General features: G+C 44.1%; 1 protein-coding gene across 8 annotated transcripts in view; it reads left to right on the forward strand.

The window, feature by feature from the left end:
* The first annotated feature begins 3925 nt into the window (after window positions 1-3925).
* Window positions 3926-24769, forward strand: part of LOC134219559 (neurofibromin) — a 124194-nt gene continuing 103350 nt past the window's right edge. For 4 of the 8 annotated variants that reach the window (XM_062698302.1, XM_062698303.1, XM_062698305.1 and 1 more), the window contains exons 1-6: window positions 3926-4111; window positions 4971-5114; window positions 5492-5678; window positions 5739-12662; window positions 22021-22268; window positions 22950-23648. In XM_062698302.1, the coding sequence (XP_062554286.1) occupies window positions 4052-4111; window positions 4971-5114; window positions 5492-5678; window positions 5739-12662; window positions 22021-22268; window positions 22950-23648 (8262 nt within the window). In that variant the 5' untranslated portion in view covers window positions 3926-4051. The remainder of the gene's footprint in view (window positions 4112-4970; window positions 5115-5491; window positions 5679-5738; window positions 12663-22020; window positions 22269-22949; window positions 23649-24769) is intronic. The other 4 variants (XM_062698304.1, XM_062698307.1, XM_062698308.1 and 1 more) reach the window with 2 other exon arrangements.

A 24769-nucleotide genomic window follows, 5' to 3' on the forward strand; every position in this document is an offset into this window, starting at 1 on the left:
CCAGCTAAGTACGCAACCCTTAGCTGGCGGTCAATTGTCATCGGAAGACCCGTGGAACCGTGAGTATTGTAACTTGTGAGGACCAGAGCTATGTTAGGCGCCCCTTCCCGGATGTCAACTCACCATTTCGCAGCCCACCGAACAACGTACGGATACAATACAGTCGCGATTCGCTGGTTGGGCCACGACCTCGACCCAACTAACGAATTCGGTTTTTTAGTTGGGCCAATTGACAGCCATTTGAACACGTGTATTTCGACTTGAACATCACAAATGATGTCCAGTGACGTCCAATCCCGTTTTCCGTGTTTACATTGAATTTTGACGTACGGTTGCTTTTTAGTTGGGCCATGGCCCAACCAGCGGAGGCCCAACTAAAAAGTGACCCAAGTATTAAAATCCCAACCAGCGAATCCCGACTGTAATCACTTTAGCTCTTTAGCTCTGCACCCCACCATAGATGGTACGCGCACTTTCCTTTCGAAAACTCTAAGTACGCGTTGGTCCTCCTCGAGCATCGTCCAGGTCTCGTGTCCGTAGAGGACTACCGGTCTAATGGGCGTTTTGTAGATTGTCAGTTTGGTACGGCGGCGAACTCTATTCGATCGGAGCGTCTTGCGGAGTCCAAAGTACGTACGATTTCCAGCCACTATGCGTCTCCGAATTTCTTTGCTAGTATCATTTTCGGCAGTCACCAGTGAGCCCTTCCAAAGCGATGTTGAATAGCAGACATGAAAGACCATCACCTTGCCGTAACCCTCTGTGCATTTCAAAGGGACTCGAGAATGCCCCTGAAACTCGAACTACGCACATCATCCGATCCATCGACACGACAGCTTCCATCTACTCCTGCGGCAAAACTTCCTCCTCCTAAATCTTGGTAATGACCCAGTGCAGCGCCCTAGCCAGAACCTCACCACCGTGTTTAAATAGCTCTCCTGGTAGTTGGTCAACCCCAGGGGCTTTGTTGTTCTTAAGCCGGCCAATCTTCTCCTGGATTTCCTAGAGATCCGGAGCCGGTAAACTTATGACATGCGCGCGTTCTCCAAGGTTCATCACCATACCGCCATCTTCGTCTGCCACATTGCCATTCAGGTGTTCTTCGTAGTGCTGCCGCCACCTTTGGATCACCTCACGCTCGTTCGTTTGCAGGTTCCCGTTTATGTCCTCACATATATCAGGCTGTGGCACGTGACCCTTACGGGAACGGTTTAACTTCTCATAGAACTTTCGTGTGTTATTAGCGCGGCACAGTTGCTCCGTCTCTTCACGGTCTCGATCTTCCTGCTGGCGCTTTTTCCTCCGGAAAATCGAGTTTTGTCTGTTCCGCGCCCGTTTATATCGTGCCTCGTTCGCCCTCGTGCGGTGTTGCAGCAATCTCGCCCATGCTGCATTCTTCTCTTCCACTAACTGCTCACATTCGCCGTCATACCAGTCGTTTCTCTGATCCGGGGGCACCGTGCCAAGAGCAGCGGTTGCGGTGCTACCAATGGCGGATTGAATATCTCTCCAGCCATCTTCAAGAGACGTTGCGCCTAGCTGCTCCTCCATTGGAAGTGCCACTTCCAGCTGCTTGGGCTATTATACCGTCTTGTAGCCGCTCAATGTTAGGCCGCGGCGTCCGACTTCGACGCGTGTTGTACACCGTCGAGAGTTTTGAGCGCAGGCATACTGCAACGAGGTAGTGGTCGGATTCTATATTCGCACTGCGGTAAGTGCGGACGTTCGTGATGTCGGAGAAGAATTTACCGTCGATTAGAAAGTGGTCGATTTGGTTTTCCGTTTCTAGGTTAGGTGATCTCCATGTGGCCTTTGTAGAGATTAAGACGGGTATGATAAAATAAATATAAACAGAATAAGAGGGCATATACATTGGACACGAGTGCCAGATGTGTGAGTGACAGATGAGCGGAGTTAGCTTCAGTTTTGTGATGTATTTCGCGGGAAGAAGTAATGCTTCCGAGCTGCTGCGGATCGAGCAGCAGCTGGAGACGGCTGATTCGGGTGAGGCCGTTTCCTCCGAACATGACAGACAGGAGCGCAAAAATCCCAGAATAAAAGAGAAAGCAGGAGAACCCTAGGATGGAAATGAAAGGGGCGAAATTTACGGAAGCAATGAGACGGCCGTGTGATAAGATGCGCGGCTACAAAGCAAGACCATGCTGAAGGTGGCTGAGATGGATTCCCGGTCCGGTCTACGAAATTTTGTGTTGAAAAATTTTCTGGCAGGGCAAAAAAGTATCATCCTGTTAGCCTCATGATACCTAGTAAATACCTGGGTTCGGAAGTGCGTAATGAACACTATTCTCCCAACAAACAATTTAAGCTGGATAAGCTAGTTTTTTAGCTGAAGAAAACTATTTTTGGTTGAATAAGCGCTCTATCAGCTTCTAATGTTGGGCTGAAAGGTGGATTACTCGTGACAAAAAACTGAATAATTTTTAAATTGTAATTGGTGTTAGTGGACATTTCGAAATATTTGAGAGATAATCTATCTTCTATATATGGGTAATGACGGCTTTGGCAGGTTTTGTTCTATTATTGGCAGGGGGGTTTTTATGACTGATTATACTCAAATTTGGCCCAAACATTCTTTGCATATCAAAGAATATTGTGGCCAAATTTCATAAAATTCGGTCGACAAAAACCCCCCTGCCAATAATAGAACAAAACCTGCCAAAGCCGTCTGTTCCCCTAATAAAAATGAAATGGTCTGTCTTCGTATCCGCATAACTCGAAAACGGCTGGATGGATTTTCTTCATTACTTCAGCAGATATATTCATTATCGTTTCCGATGGGTTTTTATAATATTTCCTCATGCAAAAATTACGAATAAGGTTGAGTAAATCGTGAAATGCTAAAATTAAGATTCGTATGGAAAATTCGCATGGGCCTTTACGCCTACTGTGCAGGACAACGTCTGCCGGGTCGACTAGTATATAAAAAAATGATAGAATACAAGTATGAAATAACAAATAAGGGGAAGGAAATTCTTGGAACATTTTTGTAATTTTCAACAAATTATAAGTGTATTCGAATATCCACCTTTCTTCTTCTTCTTCTTCTTATTGGCATTACATCCCCACACTGGGGCGACAGAGCCGCCTCGCAGCTTAGTGTTCATTAAGCACTTCCACAGTTATTAACTGGGAGGTTTCTAAGTCAAGTTACCATTTCTGCATTCGTATATCATGAGGCTAACACGATGATACGAGACAATTTCCAAACCGAAAATTGTCTAGACCGGCGCCTGGAATCGAACCAAGCTACCTTCAGCATGGTCTTGCTTTGTAGTCGCGCGTCTTACCACACGGCTAAGGAGGGCCCCATCCACCTTTAGAATATTTAAATTAATGTAGGACCCAATTGTGAGACGTATAGAACACCGTTAGCCAACAAGGATTGTCGTGGTCAACCGCTGTAACTCATTTTTTTTAAGTTGACAAATGTCATTTCATCTGTCAATTATTTATTATTATTTTATTTTATTAATTGCGAATCAAGAAAGTGATTGACATTGAACATCATTTGGGGTCAAGTGATTGAACATTATTTATGGTCACGGATGATATTCCCATATGCACATTTAATGTCACATTATTTGCCAAAACTTCTCCGTAATCGTATGTATTCGAGAATTTACTATGCAGCTAGTTCAAATTAAACTTCAAGATGCAATTAAGAGGGATGTACCGAAACGTAAATAGCCATCTAGGAATACCAGCCGATCCTATATTCGAAGCAATTTAAGCTAAATATGTAGGTAAATACATAAATTTATTATTAAGAATTTTATCGTCAACGGTTCAACATCTGCATGCGTGTCGATTCAAAAATCCCGCGCTCATCATTTTGTCGGACTCAGCTTCTCGCCAGCCAATCAGAAATCGCGTGAGCATACCTCGCGCAGCACGCTCGCTCGCATCCACCCACAGAACTGTCAAAAGGTGAAAATTTTGCTCGCATCGCACAACGAAGTACAGAGTGCTCCGGTGAAAAAAGTTTCAAACAATGTAAAACGGAACCGACCGCCAGTGAAATTAGCACGAAATGGCCACGCAGAAGCCAGGCGAGTGGGCCAACTCACTGTTGGCCCGTTTCGAGGAGCAGGTAAGTGAATTTCCTGCCAGTGCAAATTCCAGCTTTCAGTATGCAGCCCCACCGAGCGCTAGGACTATGCCATCCGGAGGGGGCGAAGATTTTTCATCCAGCGGTCGATCGATATCGGGTGGCTGGCCTTGTCGGACTTGCGCTGTCGCCGTGTGGGTGGACTATGCGGCTGTGTGCGAGCCGGCTGTGTAGTACACGGTTTGTTAATGTTTACATTTTTTTAGGTTGTCGGTGCCGGTCCGGTGGGTTGGGTTGGGGAGTTTCGGTTCATTCATGTCGTTGTTTAACAACAGAGTTGTAAGGCTTGCGGCCTGGATGGAGATGGTTTTATGAATGAAAAGGACTATATGAATGGATGGGTGGGAGTTAATTCATGAATGAGAAGTTATTTTGATGGAACACTTTATTTGCTGCGCCCGTAAAGTAAAATTTTCAAGCTGATGAATGAAAATCGGCATGGTTGAATGAATGATTCGAGTCAGTCAGTAGTATTTTTCCAATGTTTAAAAAATAAATTATTACACAGAATAAGACTCGGATAGTACTCTCAGTTCAAAAAAATTGAACACATCTTTTCTTTTAGACGACTCAAACAAATTTAGGAATCTACGAGGTTTTGAATATAACATGACAATAAAATTTGGCTTCATATAATGCACAATTCGAAGCACGCTTATTATGTGTCATGCTTTGATGATGCATGTCAGTGGGAAACACTTGAAAGTGGTTTAGTTTGAAAATCTTTAAAGGGAAACAGGAAAACGTTTTTTTTTACTTTCTCCAATAGATTACACGAATCTTACTAATAATATTAGATATCCGCTAAAAATATGCTTGAATTATTATTTACTTTTTACAGCTACCATACCGCACCGGTCCCCATGGAACCCAAGCACGATTGAGTATCGATCAAACGATGACCTGTCTAATTCAGATTTCCCGTTACCGGTTCTCCCTGGTTATATCCGGCCTGACCAAGATGCTACAACGTGTGAACGAAATCGTAAGTGTTGGTAGCTGACGTACTCCTGTGTTCAGAATAACAGCAGCGTAGGCCGATTTTCATATGAAATAAAGATTGATTTCGAAAATGTAACTTTGTTCTTCGAGAGCAGAGAGCAGAGGCAATAAAATTTTTCCTATTAGTTTTAAAGTTACACAAAATGTTCAAACAACAGCAGTTTCTATTTTTGATATATGTACTGGTTACTTAAAATGTCTTATTCCACTAATCGTACAGCTGTTATTATTATTATTTTTTTTATATATTTATTAAAGAGACTTTCAGACTGGCTCTTCTATTTGTTATTATTCTGAACACAGGTGTGCGTGCTCCCATTTCGGCAAGATCGTACAATCTTCCTTAACATTTGATTTCAGTTTATTATCCTGCAGTTTCAGCCGCCGGCCTGCCGTGGACATGAACCGGAACGGTGCTGCTACGATTCATTGATCATCATTCTGGAAACGTTGGAGCGGTGTTTGTCGGGCCAGTCGAAAGATACGGCCCGGTTTGAGGAGGCAATGAATGTGAAGCTGCTACTTAGAGAAATTTGTCAGTTTATCGGTAAGATATTATTTTGAAATCTATAAAACCATCTTTTTAATGGAAAACGTTTGGTTTCAGATGGTCAAAATGAAAACAGTCAAAATAATGCATCTCTCAAAGCACTTGCATCGAAGGTTTTGTATGCTTTGTCGCAGAATCATTTTGGTGCCGTGTTCAATCGAATCTCTGCCAGATTGCAAGAATTAAGCACTTGTTCCGAGGAAAATCCTGATTACAGTGACATCGAGCTGATACAGCACATTGATCTGGACGTGAACCGACTTGCCAAATTACTCACAGAAACAATTCAAAAATTCAAATCACTAAAAAAGTCAGCTCATTTCATACTGCTTAACTCGTTGGAAAGAGCTCTTTGGAATTGGATTGAGTTTCATCCGAAGGAATTTGAAGATCTGCAAAGAAATCCCAATGAAGAACTATCCAAAGGCTGTGAAACTTTTTTCGACATACTGGATTCTTATGCTGAGAACAAAAAAGCACGATCCGCGGTGTGGCCATTGCAAATTATGCTGCTTGTTTTGAGCCCTAAAGTTCTGGAAGAAATCGTTAATGCAGACTCCGGAGCCCCATGCTCTCCGAGACACATTAAAAAGAAGCATTTCATGGAGGGCATCAAGAAGGGTTTGGGAGCACATGCTTCATCGAAACAGTCCACCGAGTCGGCAGCTATAGCGTGTGTTAAGCTCTGCAAAGCATCGACGTACATAAATATCAACGATTCAAACAATGTCACCTTCCAGTTGGTACAGAGTGTCATCAATGATCTGAAAGCGTTGCTGTTCAATCCGGCGAAACCGTTTTCGCGAGGCCAAGGGTTCAACTTTCAGGATATTGATCTGATGATCGACTGCTGGGTGTCATGCTTCCGCATAAAACCGCACAACAACGAAGCGCTCAAAGTTTGCCTTAGCCTCAACTCACCTCCTGCGTATCACTTTGTGATTGTGAGCTCATTGTTAAAAATCGTAACGCAGGCAAGGCTCCCGTGGTGGCCCCAGATTGATTTAGTCTACGCTAGATCTGGAGAATTGCGAGCTTTGTTCACCGACACGTTGAACAAAGCCACTCAAGGTTACATCGCGCATACTCCGCTTAGAATGATCACTTCTTTGACGCTTAAATCCAAAGACGCACAAAGTCGACTGACACGTCCTGATGAAGGACCAGCCCATAAAGCTTTACTATTGCTGATGGTTCGCCTTATTCACGCAGATCCGATGCTATTGCTGAATAGCCTGGGAAAAGCCGGCCATGAAGTTCAAAGTTCAACCCTGGAACTAATCAACGGACTCGTCTCGCTCGTGCATCAGCCAACCATGCCAGATGTGGCCCAAGAAGCAATGGAAGCCTTACTAGCGTTGCACTCTCCAGACAAAATCGAAGTCTGGAACCCTGAAGCCCCTATCAACACATTCTGGGATGTTAGTTCTCAAGTTCTGTTTTCTATCTCTCAGAAACTGATTCAGCATCAAATCGCAAACTACACCGACGTGTTGAAATGGCTACGAGAGATCCTCATCTGTCGCAACACTTTCCTACAGCGCCACAAGGACTACGCAAACGTTGGCAGTCAAATCGCCATCTGTCGACAGGCTCACATCAAACTGGAGGTTGTGTTCTTCATGTATCTCTGGTCTGTGGATTTGGATGCCGTGATGGTCTCACTTTCCTGCTTCGGACTTCTCTGTGAAGAGGCGGAAATACGTTCTGGATCAGATGAGCTTACCGTGGGTTTCATACTTCCAAACTATCATCTGTACCAAGATTTATCGCACACTTCCAGCACGTTGACGACGCAGAATGTCGAATCTCGATACAACTTCTACGAGCACACTCAGGGTAGGGCTGCTCTTCAAAAGAACATCATGTCTCTGCTAAGAAAGATCGAACATTGCGTCAATGGTGTTCAGCCGGCATGGGAAGAAACGTTTCGAAATTGGGAAGTCACCTCCAAACTGCTGCAAAACTACCCGAAAGGTAAACCCGAGGAAGGTCAAGCAGAAGTATTTCATCGAAGTATGGGAAAACGACGAGCAAGCCATCAAAGCTCGGAGCACGACTTGGAAGAGCAGATCACTGAATGGGGAAACATGACATGGTTCCTGTTGGCTCTCGGTGGAGTATGCCTACAGAAGCCTCGTAACCAACGATTGACGCAGTGCCAAATGTTACCCATTGGAGTAAGTGGGCCCTCGTTGATGCAATCGACCACGTCATTGTCCAGCTCGAGCTCCGGGCGGGGATCAATGCATCCCATAATGGGATCTTTGGTATCGTCAATGGGCGGTGGCAGCCAAGACGTCCAATACTGCCCGGTTACTCAATTCATAGGGCAATTGTTACGGCTGTTGGTATGCAACAACGAAAAATTCGGACCTCAAATCCAGAAGCATGTAAAGGAGCTGGTTGGACAAGAAATGTCTGCCCAGTTGTATCCGATACTGTTCGATCAGATTCGTGCGATTGTGGAGAAATTTTTTGATCAGCAAGGTCAGGTAGTGGTGACGGATATCAACACGCAGTTTATAGAACACACAATCTATATAATGAAGTCTGTGCTTGATGGACGACAGAGCAAAGATCAGAACGATCAACCAGCGAATGCTGAACATCTGGGAGTGACGAGCATTGAAAATCTGATGTTGGCCATTGTTCGATATGTACGCCACTTGGACATGACTGTCCATGCGATTCATATTAAAACCAAACTCTGTCAGCTAGTTGAAGTCATGATGAAACGACGAGACGATCTTGCTTTCCGCCAGGAAATGAAATTTCGCAACAAGTTGGTGGAATATTTGACCGATTGGGTGATGGGCACATCCCATCAAATTGCTCCGCCCAGCTCGGGAGATGTGACGATCATAACTCGGGATTTAGACCAAGCTTGTATGGAAGCTGTAGCCGCATTACTACGGGGACTTCCTTTGCAACCGGAAGAGTCCGATCGAGGAGATCTGATGGACGCCAAGAGTGCTCTGTTCCTGAAGTACTTCACACTCTTCATGAATCTCCTGAACGACTGCGTTGATGGATCCGAGGCAGACAAGGATACCAATAACCCACCTCTACTTCCGCCTCGGCCCCGAGTTGCTGCTGGAAAGTTAACCGCCCTTCGTAATGCGACCATTCAAGCCATGTCGAATCTACTTAGTGCCAACATTGATTCCGGATTGATGCACTCCATAGATCTGGGCTACAACCCGGATCTGCAAACGAGAGCAGCCTTCATGGAGGTCTTAACCCAAATTCTTCAGCAAGGCACGGAGTTCGACACGCTTGCCGAGTCCGTAATGGCCGATCGATTCGAGCAGTTGGTTCAACTGGTCACGATGATCAGTGACAAAGGAGAACTACCCATTGCAATGGCCCTCGCCTCGGTTGTTACCACGTCGCAAATGGATGAACTTGCACGCGTTCTGGTAACACTTTTCGACGCGAAGCATTTGCTGTCGCCATTATTGTGGAACATGTTTTACCGGGAAGTCGAAGTATCGGACTGTATGCAGACTCTTTTTCGAGGCAATTCACTTGGCAGCAAAATAATGGCGTTCTGCTTTAAGATTTACGGTGCAAGTTATCTTCAGGGATTGCTCGAACCACTCATTCGACCTCTCCTGGACGAACCAGTCGCCAGCTTTGAAGTGGATCCTGCACGTTTGGAAGCCAGCGAAGATATCGAAGTCAATCGCAAAAGTTTGATCGCCCTCACCCAGAAGGTTTTTGACTCAATCGTCAACAGTGCTGACCGTTTTCCGCCTCAACTCCGATCGATGTGCCATTGTTTGTATCAGGTGCTGAGCAAACGCTTCCCAAATCTGCTTCAGAATAATATCGGAGCTGTCGGAACGGTCATATTCCTACGATTTATCAATCCGGCGATTGTATCTCCCCAGGAACTAGGAATTGTGGGCAAACAGGTTCCCACTCAGATCAAACGTGGATTGATGCTGATGTCAAAGATATTGCAAAACATCGCAAACCATGTGGAATTTTCCAAAGAGCAACATATGCTGTGCTTCAACGATTTCCTAAGGTCGCACTTCGAAACAGGACGACGATTTTTCATTCAAATTGCATCGGATTGTGAAACCGTCGATCAGACATCACACAGCATGAGCTTCATCTCGGATGCCAATGTTCTGGCTTTGCACCGGTTGTTGTGGTCGCATCAGGAACGAATTGGTGATTATTTGTCCAGTAGCCGTGATCATAAAGCGGTCGGTAGACGTCCGTTTGACAAAATGGCCACGCTGTTGGCATATTTGGGTCCTCCGGAGCACAAACCAGTGGACTCTCATCTGTTGTTTTCCAGTTATGCTCGCTGGAGCTCCATCGATATGTCATCAACGAACTTCGAGGAGATTATGGTGAAGCATCAAATGCACGAGAAGGAAGAGTTCAAGACATTGAAATCGATGAACATTTTCTATCAAGCCGGAACGAGTAAGGCGGGGAATCCTGTGTTTTATTACATTGCTCGGCGCTACAAGATCGGCGAAACCAATGGAGACCTGCTGATGTATCACGTCATATTGACTCTGAAACCTTTCTGCCATTCGCCGTTCGAAGTGGTCATCGATTTCACGCATACCTGTTCTGATAATCGATTCCGCACGGAGTATCTTCAAAAATGGTTTTACGTTCTACCGGAAGTTGCTTGTGAAAACCTGCATGCGGCGTACATCTACAATTGCAACTCTTGGGTACGGGAATACACCAAATTTCACGATCGCATTCTTGCCCCTCTGAAAGGATGTCGAAAGTTGATTTTCTTGGACTCCCCTGCCAAACTGAACGACGTCATCGACCCAGAACAACAAAAGCTCCCGGGTGCGACTCTATCGCTTGACGAGGATCTCAAAGTTTTCAACAACGCTCTCAAACTAAGCCATAAAGATACCAAAGTAGCTATTAAGGTGGGCCCAACTGCTTTACAAATAACATCGGCCGAAAAGACCAAAGTGTTGGCGCATTCGGTTCTGCTGAATGACGTATATTACGCATCAGAAATCGAAGAAGTTTGCTTGGTCGACGATAACCAGTTCACACTGTCGATCGCAAACGAAAGCTCCCAGCTGAGCTTCATCCACAACGACTGCGACAACATCGTTCAGGCGATCATTCACATCCGTAATCGATGGGAGCTGAGTCAACCGGATTCGGTGACCGTACACCAGAAGATTCGCCCGAAAGATGTCCCGGGAACGTTGCTGAACATGGCATTGCTCAATCTTGGATCGTCGGATCCGAACCTCCGTACGGCAGCTTACAATCAACTTTGTGCACTGACAGCTACATTTGATCTCAAAATCGAAGGTCAGTTACTAGAGACCCAAGGTCTGTGTATTCCTTCGAACAATACCATCTTCATCAAGTCCGTTAGCGAAACGTTGGCTACGAATGAACCGCATTTAACGCTTGAATTTTTGGAAGAGTGCATTCAAGGCTTCCAACGGAGTACGATCGAGCTGAAGCATTTGTGCTTGGAATACATGACCCCCTGGTTGGCCAATTTGGTGAGGTTTTGTAAACCGTCAGACGAAGGAAAGCGTCAGAAGCAGGTGGCGCTGATTTTGGAAAAATTGATCAACCTCACCATCGAGCAGAAGGAAATGTATCCTTCGATTCAGGCCAAAATATGGGGATCGATAGGACAGATTCCGGAGTTAATCGATATGGTGCTGGATAACTTCATACACAAGTCGGTGAGCTCCGGACTCGGATCGCCACAGGTGGAGATTATGGCCGATACGGCCGTAGCTCTAGCATCAGCCAACGTTCAGTTAGTCGCAAAGAAGGTTATTGGTCGATTGTGCCGAGTCATGGACAAAACTTGCCATTCGCCGACGCAGTATCTGGAACAGCACATGATGTGGGATGATATTGCTATTCTGGCTCGCTACCTGCTTATGTTGTCCTTCAATAATTGCCTGGACGTCGTACGTCATCTGCCATATCTGTTTCACACAGTGACCTTCCTGGTTTGCACCGGTTCGCTGTCGATGCGCGCATCGACTCACGGTCTAGTCATCAACATCATACACTCACTTTGTACCTGTACCAAACCGTCCTTCTCGGAGGAAACTCAACGCGTCCTGCGGCTATCGTTGGACGAATTCTCCCTGCCAAAGTTTTATCTGCTGTTCGGCATCAGCAAAGTCAAATCCGCAGCCGTAACAGCCTTCCGTTCGTCCTGTCGTCATCCAAATGATCGCTGGTTAGGCAACGAGCGTGTTTCCCAAGCCCCGCCTGCCGATCGAGAACGGCTAGCTCTACCTTCGCTGGAGGTCATCACCGATGCGCTTCTGGAAATAATGGAAGCTTGCATGCGTGACATTCCGGACTGCGATTGGCTACAAACGTGGACATCGCTGGCGAAGAGTTTCGCCTTCTGCTACAATCCAGCGCTACAACCACGTGCTCTAATCGTTTTCGGTTGCATCTCGAAGAGTATTACCGATCAAGACGTGAAGCAACTGCTACGAATACTGGTGAAAGCTCTGGAATCATTCAACGATATTATCCTACTTGAATCTCTAGTCATGTGTTTGACACGCTTGCAACCGCTATTAAGACCAGAATCGCCGATTCATCGAGCGCTGTTTTGGGTGGCCGTGAGTGTTCTACAGCTGGACGAGTCCACTCTTTACGCAGCGGGTCTAGCGCTGCTGGAGCAAAATCTACACACGCTCAACTCGCAGCAACTTTTCGACAAACAGAACATTGCCGATGTCATGATGGCCACTCGGGAACCACTGGAGTGGCACTTCAAGCAGCTGGATCACGCCGTTGGACTGTCGTTCAAATCGAACTTCCACTTTGCACTGGTGGGCCATCTGCTGAAAGGGTTCCGACATCCAACTCCAACGACGGTGTCACGAACATCGCGTGTGCTCACCATGCTGCTTGGTATCGTGGCTAAACCACATCGGCGCGATAAGTTCGAGGTTACACCGGATAGTGTGGCGTATTTAACAGGTGAGTGTAAAAAGGGGGCTGATTATTTCTGAGGAAACATCCGTAAATTACGTATCGCTCAAAGGGGAGAGGGGATAAAAATTATCAACTTTTACGTTACGTAATTAATTAATCTTCCCCAATACCTATATCCGGGCCTTTGGGATGCCAGGGTTTGAAACGTTATTTCACGGTGAATTTCATCCGCTACCTCTCTTGGACGATTCTCTCAAATACGTTTAAAGTTATTACCATTTTAAGCTTAAAAATTAATGATTGGCCCAACCAATTTTAGCATTTTTGTTTTATACCAGGGTTCACGAATCGTCTTCCACCATCATGCATTTTTTTTTTTCGCTAAGTCACTTTCAGTATCGGACCCTTGTTGTCCGCATATAAATATAGTAACCGTTCGATAACTGGGCTAAGAGCACAGTCCAGTTAGCAAATGCTGCTTGCTAACTGGGCTTGCCTGTCAAATGCTAATGGACACCGAGATCGAGGGTAACTTTGATCTAATGTTTCGAATTCCTTTTTTTTAAACAATCGAAATATGAATAACGAATAATTTGCCAATTGGAAGAATCTGATATTATCAATTCAGTAGAAAACCGAATTATAGCTGCTAACGAAGTTGGATTTTTCTCACAATCCATACGTTAAACCTAACTTCGGAAGTGGTGCGCTGTTTTCACTTGGTGATGCGCTATACAGCGCACCACTTCCGAAGTTAGGTTTAAGGTATGGATTGTGAGAAAAATCCAACTTCGTTAGCGGTTATAATTCGGTTTTCTACTAAATTGATAATAAAATGCAAGCAACCCAAGATGTAATAATTCCACATTTACAACTGGAAACGAATCCATGAAGAAATATCTCAATTGTACAATACGAAGATAAAACAAGTGGAAGTTTTGGTAGACAGCGTGAAGCGAATATCGGAAAACCACAAAAATAAGGATGTTCGAAAGCATAAATTCTGGTGGAGCGAAGACGTTGATAAAGCTTAGGTTGATAAACCGTCTAATGACCGGGCACAACTTCTTCCGCTACTAGCTCGAATAAAGTTCGTGGAAGACGAAATATGCGAATTGTGTCAAGAAACCGAAACAGAGGACCACGTTATCATGGATTGTCCACGATACGATCATCCACGGATGAATTACACTTTTGAACTCCAACATAGAACTCTAGTGGAACTATTAAAAACAAACAATATTACGCTATACAAAGAAATTTGTGACTTTGTAAAAATTTGCAAGCTGAACTTGTAACGCGTGAGAATCGCAAAGTCGACAGGGCATATAGTCAATCTTGACTGGTCCTCTAATCGAGCTGTCATCACACGGCATAAAGAAGAAAAATATGATTGTGTTCACGATACTCGCGTGCCGTCACTCGAAGGACTTGCTTCGCTTATTTAATTAGCCCCGAAAAGTTCACCGCAATGCAAAGTTTTCCACCAAATGCACTAATTGCAGTACACTGCACTCAAATCGACCACGCAAAGTTAAGGTGATTATACAATTGAGCCGCCATGTGGTGAATTTCAAATTCACCACACGGTTTTCTACTCCTATTGCCAAAAGTTCAAATCTAGCGAAATAATGTTCGTACAATGCTGAAATTAAAGTCGATTGTTTAGCATAAGTAAACAAACGTTCTACGGATGTGTCATCTTCATGGGCGTTGTGGTTCTTTCAATTCGTGCTCCTGAAAAATCACTACAAAAAGCACGTGGTTTCCAAGATGGCCGATTTGTGCCTTTGTTGTATAACCACCTCAAAGTGGGACTTTTAGCTGAACACTGTTTCTGTTCACTGAGTTTTAGTCGAGTCATTGAAAAGGGTAGTGTAGGGTTGGATTAGATGGGCAATAAAATTCAATTGAACTTAGAACTACTATTTACAGCTATGACTATTTCTAACATTCCGGCCACCTTGAAACAGGATTGTTTCAAAATATTAATTCTACTATATACAAATTCGTCGTTGGTGGCAATGTCACGTACAGTCACTCTCAAAATTGAGCGTACAGTATGGATTAGTTGACTACATTCGAAAATTTCAAAGGAAATTAAATGATTGGCTCGGTTTTTTTAATGCATTTCAATATTCATCCTTTCCTTCAATGTATGCGTATATAAAATTGTTGAAATTTTTTCTCTAAAGTTTATTTATTTGAAAATAATCTCAAAATGCGCCTATTAGATGTGACAAAATTGAGCGTACAGCAAACTTTTTTATATAAAATTTCTTATTATAAACACGATTAATGTATTTTAATATTGTTTTTTTCATGATTATATTTATAATAATAAACATCCGCTACTTAAACATGCAATGTTTTTTAATTAAACCATGTTTTGGTCAAAATGGTGAACAAGTGAGAGGTAAGAACATTGCTATTTAACAATTCAATGCTGCTGGGCAAAATAGATGCTTAAATTTGTATGTTTCACCGGCATCGTGCATATATTATATATGATAGATAATCAAAGTCGAATGATGACGAGCTCGGTGGTCTAGTGGCTACTACTTCTGCCTCATAAGCAGGAGGTCGTGGGTTCAATTCCAGGCTCGCCCTTTCCTACTTTGTATTTCTATCTTAGTTCTTTCTGTGTTTCACGTTCTACCAAAACAATTCCTACTGTTATAACCTTCCACACAATCCCAAACCTCCCGTGGCACCTATGAGAGGTCATAGAGTTCTCTGCATCTTTCTTAAGTAGGTGTCCAACTAACCATCCTTCCCCTTCCTCAGCATTCGCAAGGACGTGGCCAGGACAGATCTCGACTATTGGAGAGTGCATTACTTCCATCTAAGAGATACTGATTAGTCCCAAGTCAATATCTGTGGTAACGGATGAAAGTGATGCTACTCTCATACAATAGTCTTGGCTTGTACCACCTACGAATTTGTGCGAATTGCTCAATGCTAATGCTAATGCTAGATAATCAAAATCGAGTCAGACAAACGATAAATTTGGGAAAATTCAGTAGGTAAATGATGAAAACAGATGTAAATATACTGAGAAAACGACAAATGTTAGGAATGACAAAATTCAAATTTAGTATGTCTTTAACATAAATTTGTTTTAAAGCTCGATTATTGTCTCAGGTCTATTATTAAGAGTAATATTATTGAATCCAATCATTCTCCCACCATGGGTTGCTCTATCTGGTTTCTGTTACGTTGTTCTCGGTGTCGGAAGCAGTGCAATGCGAGCTACGGCGCGCACCACCTCGTTAGCGTTCGCTGTCTTGAGGGTCACCACACGGACGATGCCATCTTTTCCGGGGTGGAGCTTGACAATTTTTCCCATCGGCCAGTTTGCTGGCGGAACGTTGTTCTCCTTGATGATGACGATGGCGCCCACCTCGATGGTGACGGATTGCAACCTTTAGTTGCACGGGACTGCAGTTGTTGCAAGTACTCGGGGTACCAGCGAGACCAGATCTGCTGCAGATGCTTCTGGGTGCGATCCCAGTGGTCCAAACGGTTGTCGGCGGTCTCCTTCCAGTTGGATTCCGGAACCGCTTGGAGGTTGCTTCCGACAAGGAAGTGTCCTGGGTTCAGGACGTCAAGGTCGATTGGGTCCTTCGGTATCGGTGTCAGGGGCCGAGAATTAAGACACATCTCGACTTGGGCCAACAAGGTCAGCAGATCCTCGTAAGCAAGATTGACGTTGCCGACAACCTTCAGCAAGTGATTCTTCACCAATTTGACTGCAGCCTCCCAGAGGCCTCCGAAGTGTGGTGCTCGCGGTGGAATAAACTTCCAGATGATTTCGTTTCCGGAACACCAGTTAAAGATTTCAACAGACAAAATGACCATAGACCTATTGTAATGTGTCTGCGCAAACGGTGAAGAGTGGCAAATCGATTCGATAGGCTGTTGAGCGGCTTATTAATCTAATTTTGTATGGAGTACACTAAACTGTTGTAGGAATATCATATTCATTCACATTACGACACTTTTGTCTCCCAAAAGAACGTTTTGGATGGGTGGCCCATACTGCCCCAAATGGTGGCCCATATTGCCCCGTATAGTAGGGAACACACATTAAAAACAACACATTTTCAAAACTGCATTCCAACAATTTTTTAACGCATTTTTCATCATTCTTCGACGTAATATAAAAGGTAACACTCCCTAGTATAAGTCAACTGCATTTGAATGACGATTTTTTGAGCTTTTCAGCGCTTTTTGGAACGCTTTCCTTAGGTGGCCCATATTGCCCCGATCACCCCTAAACATTGTCGCTGCCCGGAACATCTTTTGCTGGCTAGTTACAAGATAAAGATAGTCGCTTCGGTTCCCTTCGTTCTGCTGTCCGAAACATGTTGGGTACCGAACTGTCAAATCGTATGTATTTTCCCTTCATTGTCATTTAGCACCCTATGGTTACTGGAGAGACATTTAGAGCACAAGTTTCTGTAACCTTGGTGGTGATTATTTCCCATGATTACTTCCGGTCTTTTACTATACTTAGTATAGTAATAGTCAAGCATTCGTTGTACATATTACTAATATGGGGGGCAGGCGTGATGAAATGTTATAGAATTTAAAAAGAAAACGAATGTTAAGACCAGTATAATGTGGGGTATAGTCAGGGTTTAACTAAATTAGCTAATAGTATAACTTATTTTGCCACGCATAATAAGTTACATAATAAGTTACATGCATCAAATTCTTAGAAGGTTTGATTTTAGCATTACTTAGCGCAAATCGGCTACCTTCTACCAAAGTTGTGACACCACCAACGTGCTGGGAACCGCCTGCATAGTGCTGGGTAAGATGGGCCAACGTGTGATTGGGTGGCAGCCAATCAACGCAAGGATGTGCAAGCTGAGGATAAAAGGCCGTTCCTTCAACTATAGCATCATCAACGTGCACTGCCCACACGAAGGAAGAACCGACGACGAGAAAGAAGCGTTCTACGCACAGCTGGAGCAGACATACGATGGATGCCCACTGCGGGACGTCAAAACCGTCATCGGCTACATGAACGCACAGGTAGGAAGGGAGGAAATGTATAGACCGGTTATCGGACCGGGTAGTTTGCACACCGTATCGAATGACAACGGCCAACGATGCATAAACTTCGCAGCCTCCCGCGGAATGGTAGTCCGAAGCACCTTTTTTCCCCGCAAAAATATCCACAAGGCCTCATGGAGATTACCTAACTAAGAAATGGAAAATCTAATCGACGGTAAATTCTTCTCCGAAATCACGAACGTCCGCACTTACCGCAGTGCGAATATTGAATCCGACCACTACCTCGTTGCAGTATGCCTGCGCTCAAAAGTCTCTACGGTGTACAACACGCGTCCGTCGTCCGCCGCGGCTAAACATTGGGCGGCTACAAGACGGTATACTAGCCCAAGCATACGCGCAGCAGCTGGAAGTGACACTCTCAACGGAATGCAGCTAGGCGCAGCGTCTCTTGAAAATGGCTGGAGAGATATTCGATCCGCCATTGGTAGCACTGCAGCCGCTGCACTTGGCACGGTGCCTCCGGATCAGAGAAACGACTGGTATGACGGCGAATGTGAACAGTTAGTGGAAGAGAAGAATGCAGCATGGGCGAGATTGCTGCAACACGGCACGAGGGCGAACGAGGCACGATATAAACGGGCGCAGAACAGACAAAACTCGATTTTCCGGAGAAAAAACGAACAATGGGTAATGTCTGTGACATAACCGCTACGTGGACGTAGGACTTGACTTGACCATGCCTTTAAGATACATAATATGTCCAAATTTCTCACATCAACTATTTTGGATAAATAATCGGCGTTGCATACCATTCCTTGGCAAAATCTTCTCATCAAACCGACACAGAAATCAAATCTACCTCGAACAAGAAGTCACGACAGTGGCAACCTTCCCACTGAAGGACTGCCTGAAATAAACCACAAGTTGGCTCAGCAGGGGATTTAGACTGTATCTCAGCCCTTCCACTGAAGAGCCTTCTAGTCCGTGAGAAAGCGACTGAAAGGAGAACATTATTCTTAACTCTTAGAGCCTTGAAAAAGGCTGTTTGCTTCGGCTAAGTGCAAAAAGTAAGAAAACGATCTTTTCAAATAACCGCGAATTTCTAGTGATGGTATAAAAAAGACTGAATGCTCTGCGAGCGAATGCACTTTTCTTTTATACCTTATTTTGAATCTTCTCTGCTTTCCAATTGGTGGGCCAATCAGCTAGTGTCTTGTATCCCGCTTCTTTGTCAGCCAAAGCGTCATCATCATCAATGTGTTCGAGAAGGGCTTCTTCTTTTTTACGCTTGTTGCTCGCTGCTGGCGTCTATTTCCTAACGGGACTTTTCGTTAGATACGGCCAATAAGCCGGGCAAGCGAGCTTAGAATTGCAGTTCAGGTGGGAAGTACGTGTTCTTTTCTGAGACAACATTGTTAGTAGTAGAAGGAAGGAAACACCCGGACATGGAATTTCGGGTGATAAGATTTAGAATTGGTAACATGGAACGATCATTCAGTCACGTTCGCTTTGTATGCGGTCAGTATCAAACAATGTTTATCTGCATATTTTTTTATCAATGCCAAAAAATCCAACATTTGATGAAAAATCGATTGATAGTTTATTAATGTTTGAGCTGTTATCGGTGTTTTTTTTATCCAAATAAGATTATGTGAGAGATTTGGACATCTTATGAATCTTTAAAGGCATGGTCAAGCGAAGTCCTTCGTCCGCTTCACGGTTAAATCAGAAAAATTATCCACTGTTAGTTTTGACGCTATTTATGAAAATCACGCATAAAATTTTCTCTCTAGAATATTGGATTTGGCACCCAAGTACAATTTATATCCCGAAGGGTATTGAAAGCATTGATATTGATCTCTATTATTGGCTCTCTGAAGAACCGTTTGTTTTTTGGCCATAAATGCTGCATCATGTGGCTTTTCTTCAGCCTGCCTCGGCTCAGCACCGATGCCGGCCGGTCTCGGCTCGACTCTGCTGCCGCTGCCGGTATCTGCTCAGCATTGCTGCTTTGTCGGGTCTGTTGGGTGGACTACTGATGTACTGGCTAGGTTTCGGCTGATGATGGTCGCTTCGATGGTGTCGAGCCGAAAATGCGGTCGGTGCAGACTTCATTCCCTGCTAAAAAGTGTGAGTGCTGTTCAATCGCTGATGCGGTTGCTTCGCTTGTCCCGGTCAGAATGAAAGGAAAGAATCGCGTTGCGCTATTTTATGGCTTCTCGGCAGACCCAGCGGCTGCTCATTCGCTGGTGTCTGCACCAATCAGAACGTGGTAATGGAATGATGCAAGAATTATGCGGTACCCATATTTATAGGTTCCCTTGATCTCAAAGTTTTTCATTGAAAACAGTTTCATGCCTATTGAAACAAGTTTTTCGGGTCTTATCAAGCATGGACATGGAAGGCTTACTTGAAATCTGTCGATTGAGGGGCTTACCGCAGAAATTCGTCCACTGAGACGAACGCTATTAACGTTTAAAATCTTTCAACACAGCGTTACGCGGTCGATTTGAATATTTTGAAATGACACCCGGTATAGTAAAGAGAGACGTAAGTCCTACGTCAAAAGCGCCAGCAGGAAGATCGAGACCGTGAAGACACGGAGCAACTGTACCGCGCTAATAACACACGAAAGTTCTATGAGAAGTTGAACCGTTCACGTAAGGGCCACGTGCCACAGCTTGATATGTGTAAGGAGGAGGAGGAGGAGGTGATCCAAATGTGGCGGCAGCACTACGAAGAACACCTGAATGGCGAGGTGGCAGACGAAGATGGCGGTATGGTGATAGACCTGGGAGAACGGGCGCAGGAAATAATTTTACCGGCTCCGGATCTCCAGGAAATCAAGGAGGAGATTGGCCGGCTGAAGAACAACAAAGCCCCTGGGGTTGACCAACTACCAGGAGAGCTATTTAAACACGGTGGTGAGGCACTGGCTAGAGCGTTGCACTGGGTCATTACCAAGATTTGGGAGGAGGAAGTTTTGCCGCAAGGGTGGATGGAAGATGTCGTGTGTCCCATCTACAAAAAAGGCGACAAGCTGTAGCAACTATTGCGCAATCACATTGCTGAACGCCGCCTACAAGGTACTTTCCCAAATTTTATGCCGTCGACTAGTACACATGGCAAGGGAGTTCGTGGGGACCATGGACCAGGTGTTCGTCATTCGCCAAGTACAGCAACCGTTCGCTAACTGGGCTAAAACACCGCAGCCCAGTTAACGAACGCCGCTTTTTAACTGGGCTGACGAGGGAATTCGCGATGCATTGTTGTGATCGTGTTTTACATGAAGCTTAAAAAATATACCATTCAGAGTCCCCTCGTCACCGAGTCTTTGTTGTTGTTTTTTGACGGATAACTGCTTTTTAACTAGGCTTTGGCCCTGTTAGCGAACGCCCAGTTAAAAAACAGCTCAGTTAAAACCACCCTACTGTCATCGCCTATCTCTCCAATGAGAAGAAATGGTGGCTAGCATCTCTGGGGTTAGCGCGCGGTGGGCCCCACTGACAATTCAAAATTAGTAAACAAAAACATCATTTCAGGAGTAATTTTCTGTGATGGAGTAATTGTTGTTAAGCGATTTGAATGAATTTATTACTATTATCGTTATGTAGCACGTATTCCGAGCAGTGAAAAATGTGTTCGATTTTCAATTTAATTGTAATAAGACCGTCATGCAACACAACACAGTTAGTACGATGCAAAACAAATTTGAATGTTTGGTAACAATATTGTATCAGAAAATACGCCCATAGCAAAAAAATAACGTGAATTTTATGCTGGAGCCAGAAGCATAGCTGTGTGTCATCCGGCTGGTTAAAACGCGCCCAGTTAGCGAACTGTTGCTGTACTGCAGAAATGCCGCGAATACACCGTGCTCACACATCATCTATTCATCGACTTCAAAGCCGCATATGATACAATCGATCGGGACCAGCTATGGCAGCTGCCATTTTCTTACGTTCCATATAAATAAAAAATGATTTGTATGGGAAAAATCTTACATGGGGGGAGGGGGGTTGAAAAACCCAGAAATAATGCTTACGTAACAACTAAAATATCTTTTGTTGCAACTAACGAATCGTTGCTTGGATCTTTGATGATTGTGCATCGAAACGTGTTTGTACTTATTCTGCGTCTCGAATGATTCGAGAATTTTCTATTTTGACACATCTCACGTGAGACTACCGTGTAATTTTAATGGGATGTATCGACATTCGACAATTCTCACTTCATTCGAAACGCCTCACCTCACACGAGACGGAGAATAAGCACAGTTGTTGGACTTGAGGTCAATCTATTTCGATTGACTGTTCTTGTTACTCAACGAATATTCATTACAAGTAATATAAGAAAATCTATCATCATTCCATTCCAGCACTGATCTGCTTTTCGGAGGAAGTTCGCTCCAGGTGTCACGTGAAGCATACCCTTCCGCGCTGGCCAGCGGATTCTGGGGGAGTCGGTGATGGCAGCGGAGTGGGAGATCCGTCGGCAGCGCACGCAGCCGGTGGCAGTCAGTCGGGTTCCGGTGGACAAAACGTTCGGCGCCAGAAATCCTGGGACATGCTGGACCAGTCGGCCATCCAGTATGCTCGCCAATCGCACAAGGTGCAACCTCATCAGGTACGTGTGGGGCGGGGGTTTGCAAATGAAATCATTTGGGAAGACAAGTGGAATCTGCTTCACTTCATAGTCGGAGGCAATGAATCCTCGCTGAATCATTCCAAATTTCGCAGCGACATTCTGTTAATTCATAAGAAGACCCTTCACTGTTCAATATTTCTGTTTGTGTAGACTTTGGTAGGAAAAATTGACGTTCGGTATTTAGTTAATCATTCCTTTCTACCCTGTAGAAATTATTAACTGGTTTTCAAGACTCTAACCTACGGTTCACCATCGTAGATCACAATCATGTTCCCTGTTTCATATATTGTACCATTTGTTAGGACTTGGACTTTCGTTGGCTTCCGAGTGGAGCCTACGATATTATGATTTTTTTTAAATAGTTGTTAATTCGTAATATGGGTTTCTGATATTTTTTTGATGTTTCTCCTATTTCAATCACAAGCCATCTGTGTATAAACAACATCTCTATCACTGAATTCTGTTTCATTATGCTCACAGTTGGTTTACCTAAATCAATTGGTTAAGATTGACGACTTGGAATTTTTTGTTCGGTAAACCAACTTTTTAAAAAATGTCTTCTTCCTAATGCTAATCAGTATTTCTGAAATACTCAAAACATCCGACTGTAATGTAATTCACGAACCCGTTTTATATGCATCCCACCGTTTCCTTATCTAGGACCCGGCTATCAGAGGAAAATCCTGGCGAAGTCTTGACTATTCCCATAATCCGCACCTGGGGATGATCAGTCATTCCTCGTTTGTATCACATGCTTGTACTAATATCAATACGACTACTACCACACTGTCCGCGTACAACACCACCAGTATCACAAATAACAACATCAACAACACGATAAATGCAGGCAGTACCACAAACAATAGTAACCAAGTCTGTGGTGGCGCCTACCATCGGAGCGACTTCCGCAATCGACGCTCCTCATCGGAACCAGTTAGTCAGGTTCTGACCAATCCAAACATTGCCAAACTGTTGGCTCTCAAGCAAGCACACATTTATTCAGGTACCAGTATCTCCTCTGCCCCTCCTTCTGCTGCCATTGGCACAAACTGTAACACTGGTTTCGCGATGAACATTGCTACTAGTAGTACTCCTACAACTGCTGCTGCCACAACTACCACTATTACATCTACTTCGACTAACTTGAACAACAGTGTCACTTCTATCACCTCCAATCTAACCACGACTTGTACTAGCACTACAACTACGAACAGTTCGCTGACGATCAGTACGGCGCACAGCAGCGCTAGTGGCGCCACTAACAGCACTAGTCCGGCACAATCGATCGAAGACGTAGAGAATGACGATGAAGCCAACAACTTCATCGTTGACTGCTTGCAAGACATGTCAGCGATCAAAGTAAGGAAGTTAAACCCAACCCACCAGCAACCAGTTCCCGTCCATTTTTTTCTCTCTCACTCAACTTCTTTACCTTTGAGCATCTCTCGCTAAAAAAACTGTTTCAATCGTATCAACACCTACATCTTGCCCTTATTTTCCAAAATCTGAACGTTTTTTCTCACATATTTTCATCTCCTATTCGAAATCGTGTTCTTCTCCGCTCAGTCTTTTTTCAGTCGAGTATACACATTTTCGAATTAATTTTCTACTCCAGATTTTTTCCCTTTCTCTGTTTGGTCGTAACGTCATTTTTGCATCTCTGTTCAATTCATACCTCTAAGTGCTATTGACTTAAAGCTACGTCAGATTTCGAACTCTTAGTGTACCAATATCTGAAGACCATGCTCGATGAACGCCTCGGTTATTGGTTGATGTTTGTTTAAAGTATTGCTAAAAGCCAAAATTATCGTGAGCAATTGATATCAGAAAAAACCCAGCTTAATCCACCTACAGTGAGATTTTGACCCTTCCTTAATCAAAAGAAAATATTTTCAGACTCCAGTATTTAAAACGAGATAAAACTACTCAACCTCCCACGGTGATTGGAAGTGTAAATGTAAAATTAATTGCCTACCAAAAGGCGGATTCCATGGGTTGAGTGACAACCGTGACAACAAACGAATGATTCCGCACTGTACGTCAGGTTGCCTATCTATCAGGCGCTCGTCGGATTGAATAGCTATTGTAACATGTGGTAACATGGTTGGTTAGAAACTATCGTAACGCTGGCAGCATGTATCCAGTATTTTGCGCTCGGTAATGGCTGCCGAGTGAGTGCTTTTTTGACATTCAAGAGGTAGAAAATATTTTCTTTTTTTAATCAATGCAGGCCTTGATGCTTTGGAAAACATTGGCACTCATCTGGTATCAACAAATAAATGATTGTCAAATATTCTCCATTGTGTACAATAAAGGATTTGGTAATTTTCTTACGATTTTTTTTTGTAATAATTATATTATATTTTTAGGATAACTGCAAGTTTACAAGCAAACTTCTGCTTTATAAGAGATACTTTTGGCCCAAGAATTACAAAGCTCCGTTTCAGAGGGAGTCCAGCAGCAAAACCTTGACTGCTGGG

This window comes from Armigeres subalbatus, chromosome 3 (genome assembly GCF_024139115.2).
Source record: "Armigeres subalbatus isolate Guangzhou_Male chromosome 3, GZ_Asu_2, whole genome shotgun sequence".
Lineage (NCBI taxonomy): Eukaryota > Metazoa > Arthropoda > Insecta > Diptera > Culicidae > Armigeres > Armigeres subalbatus.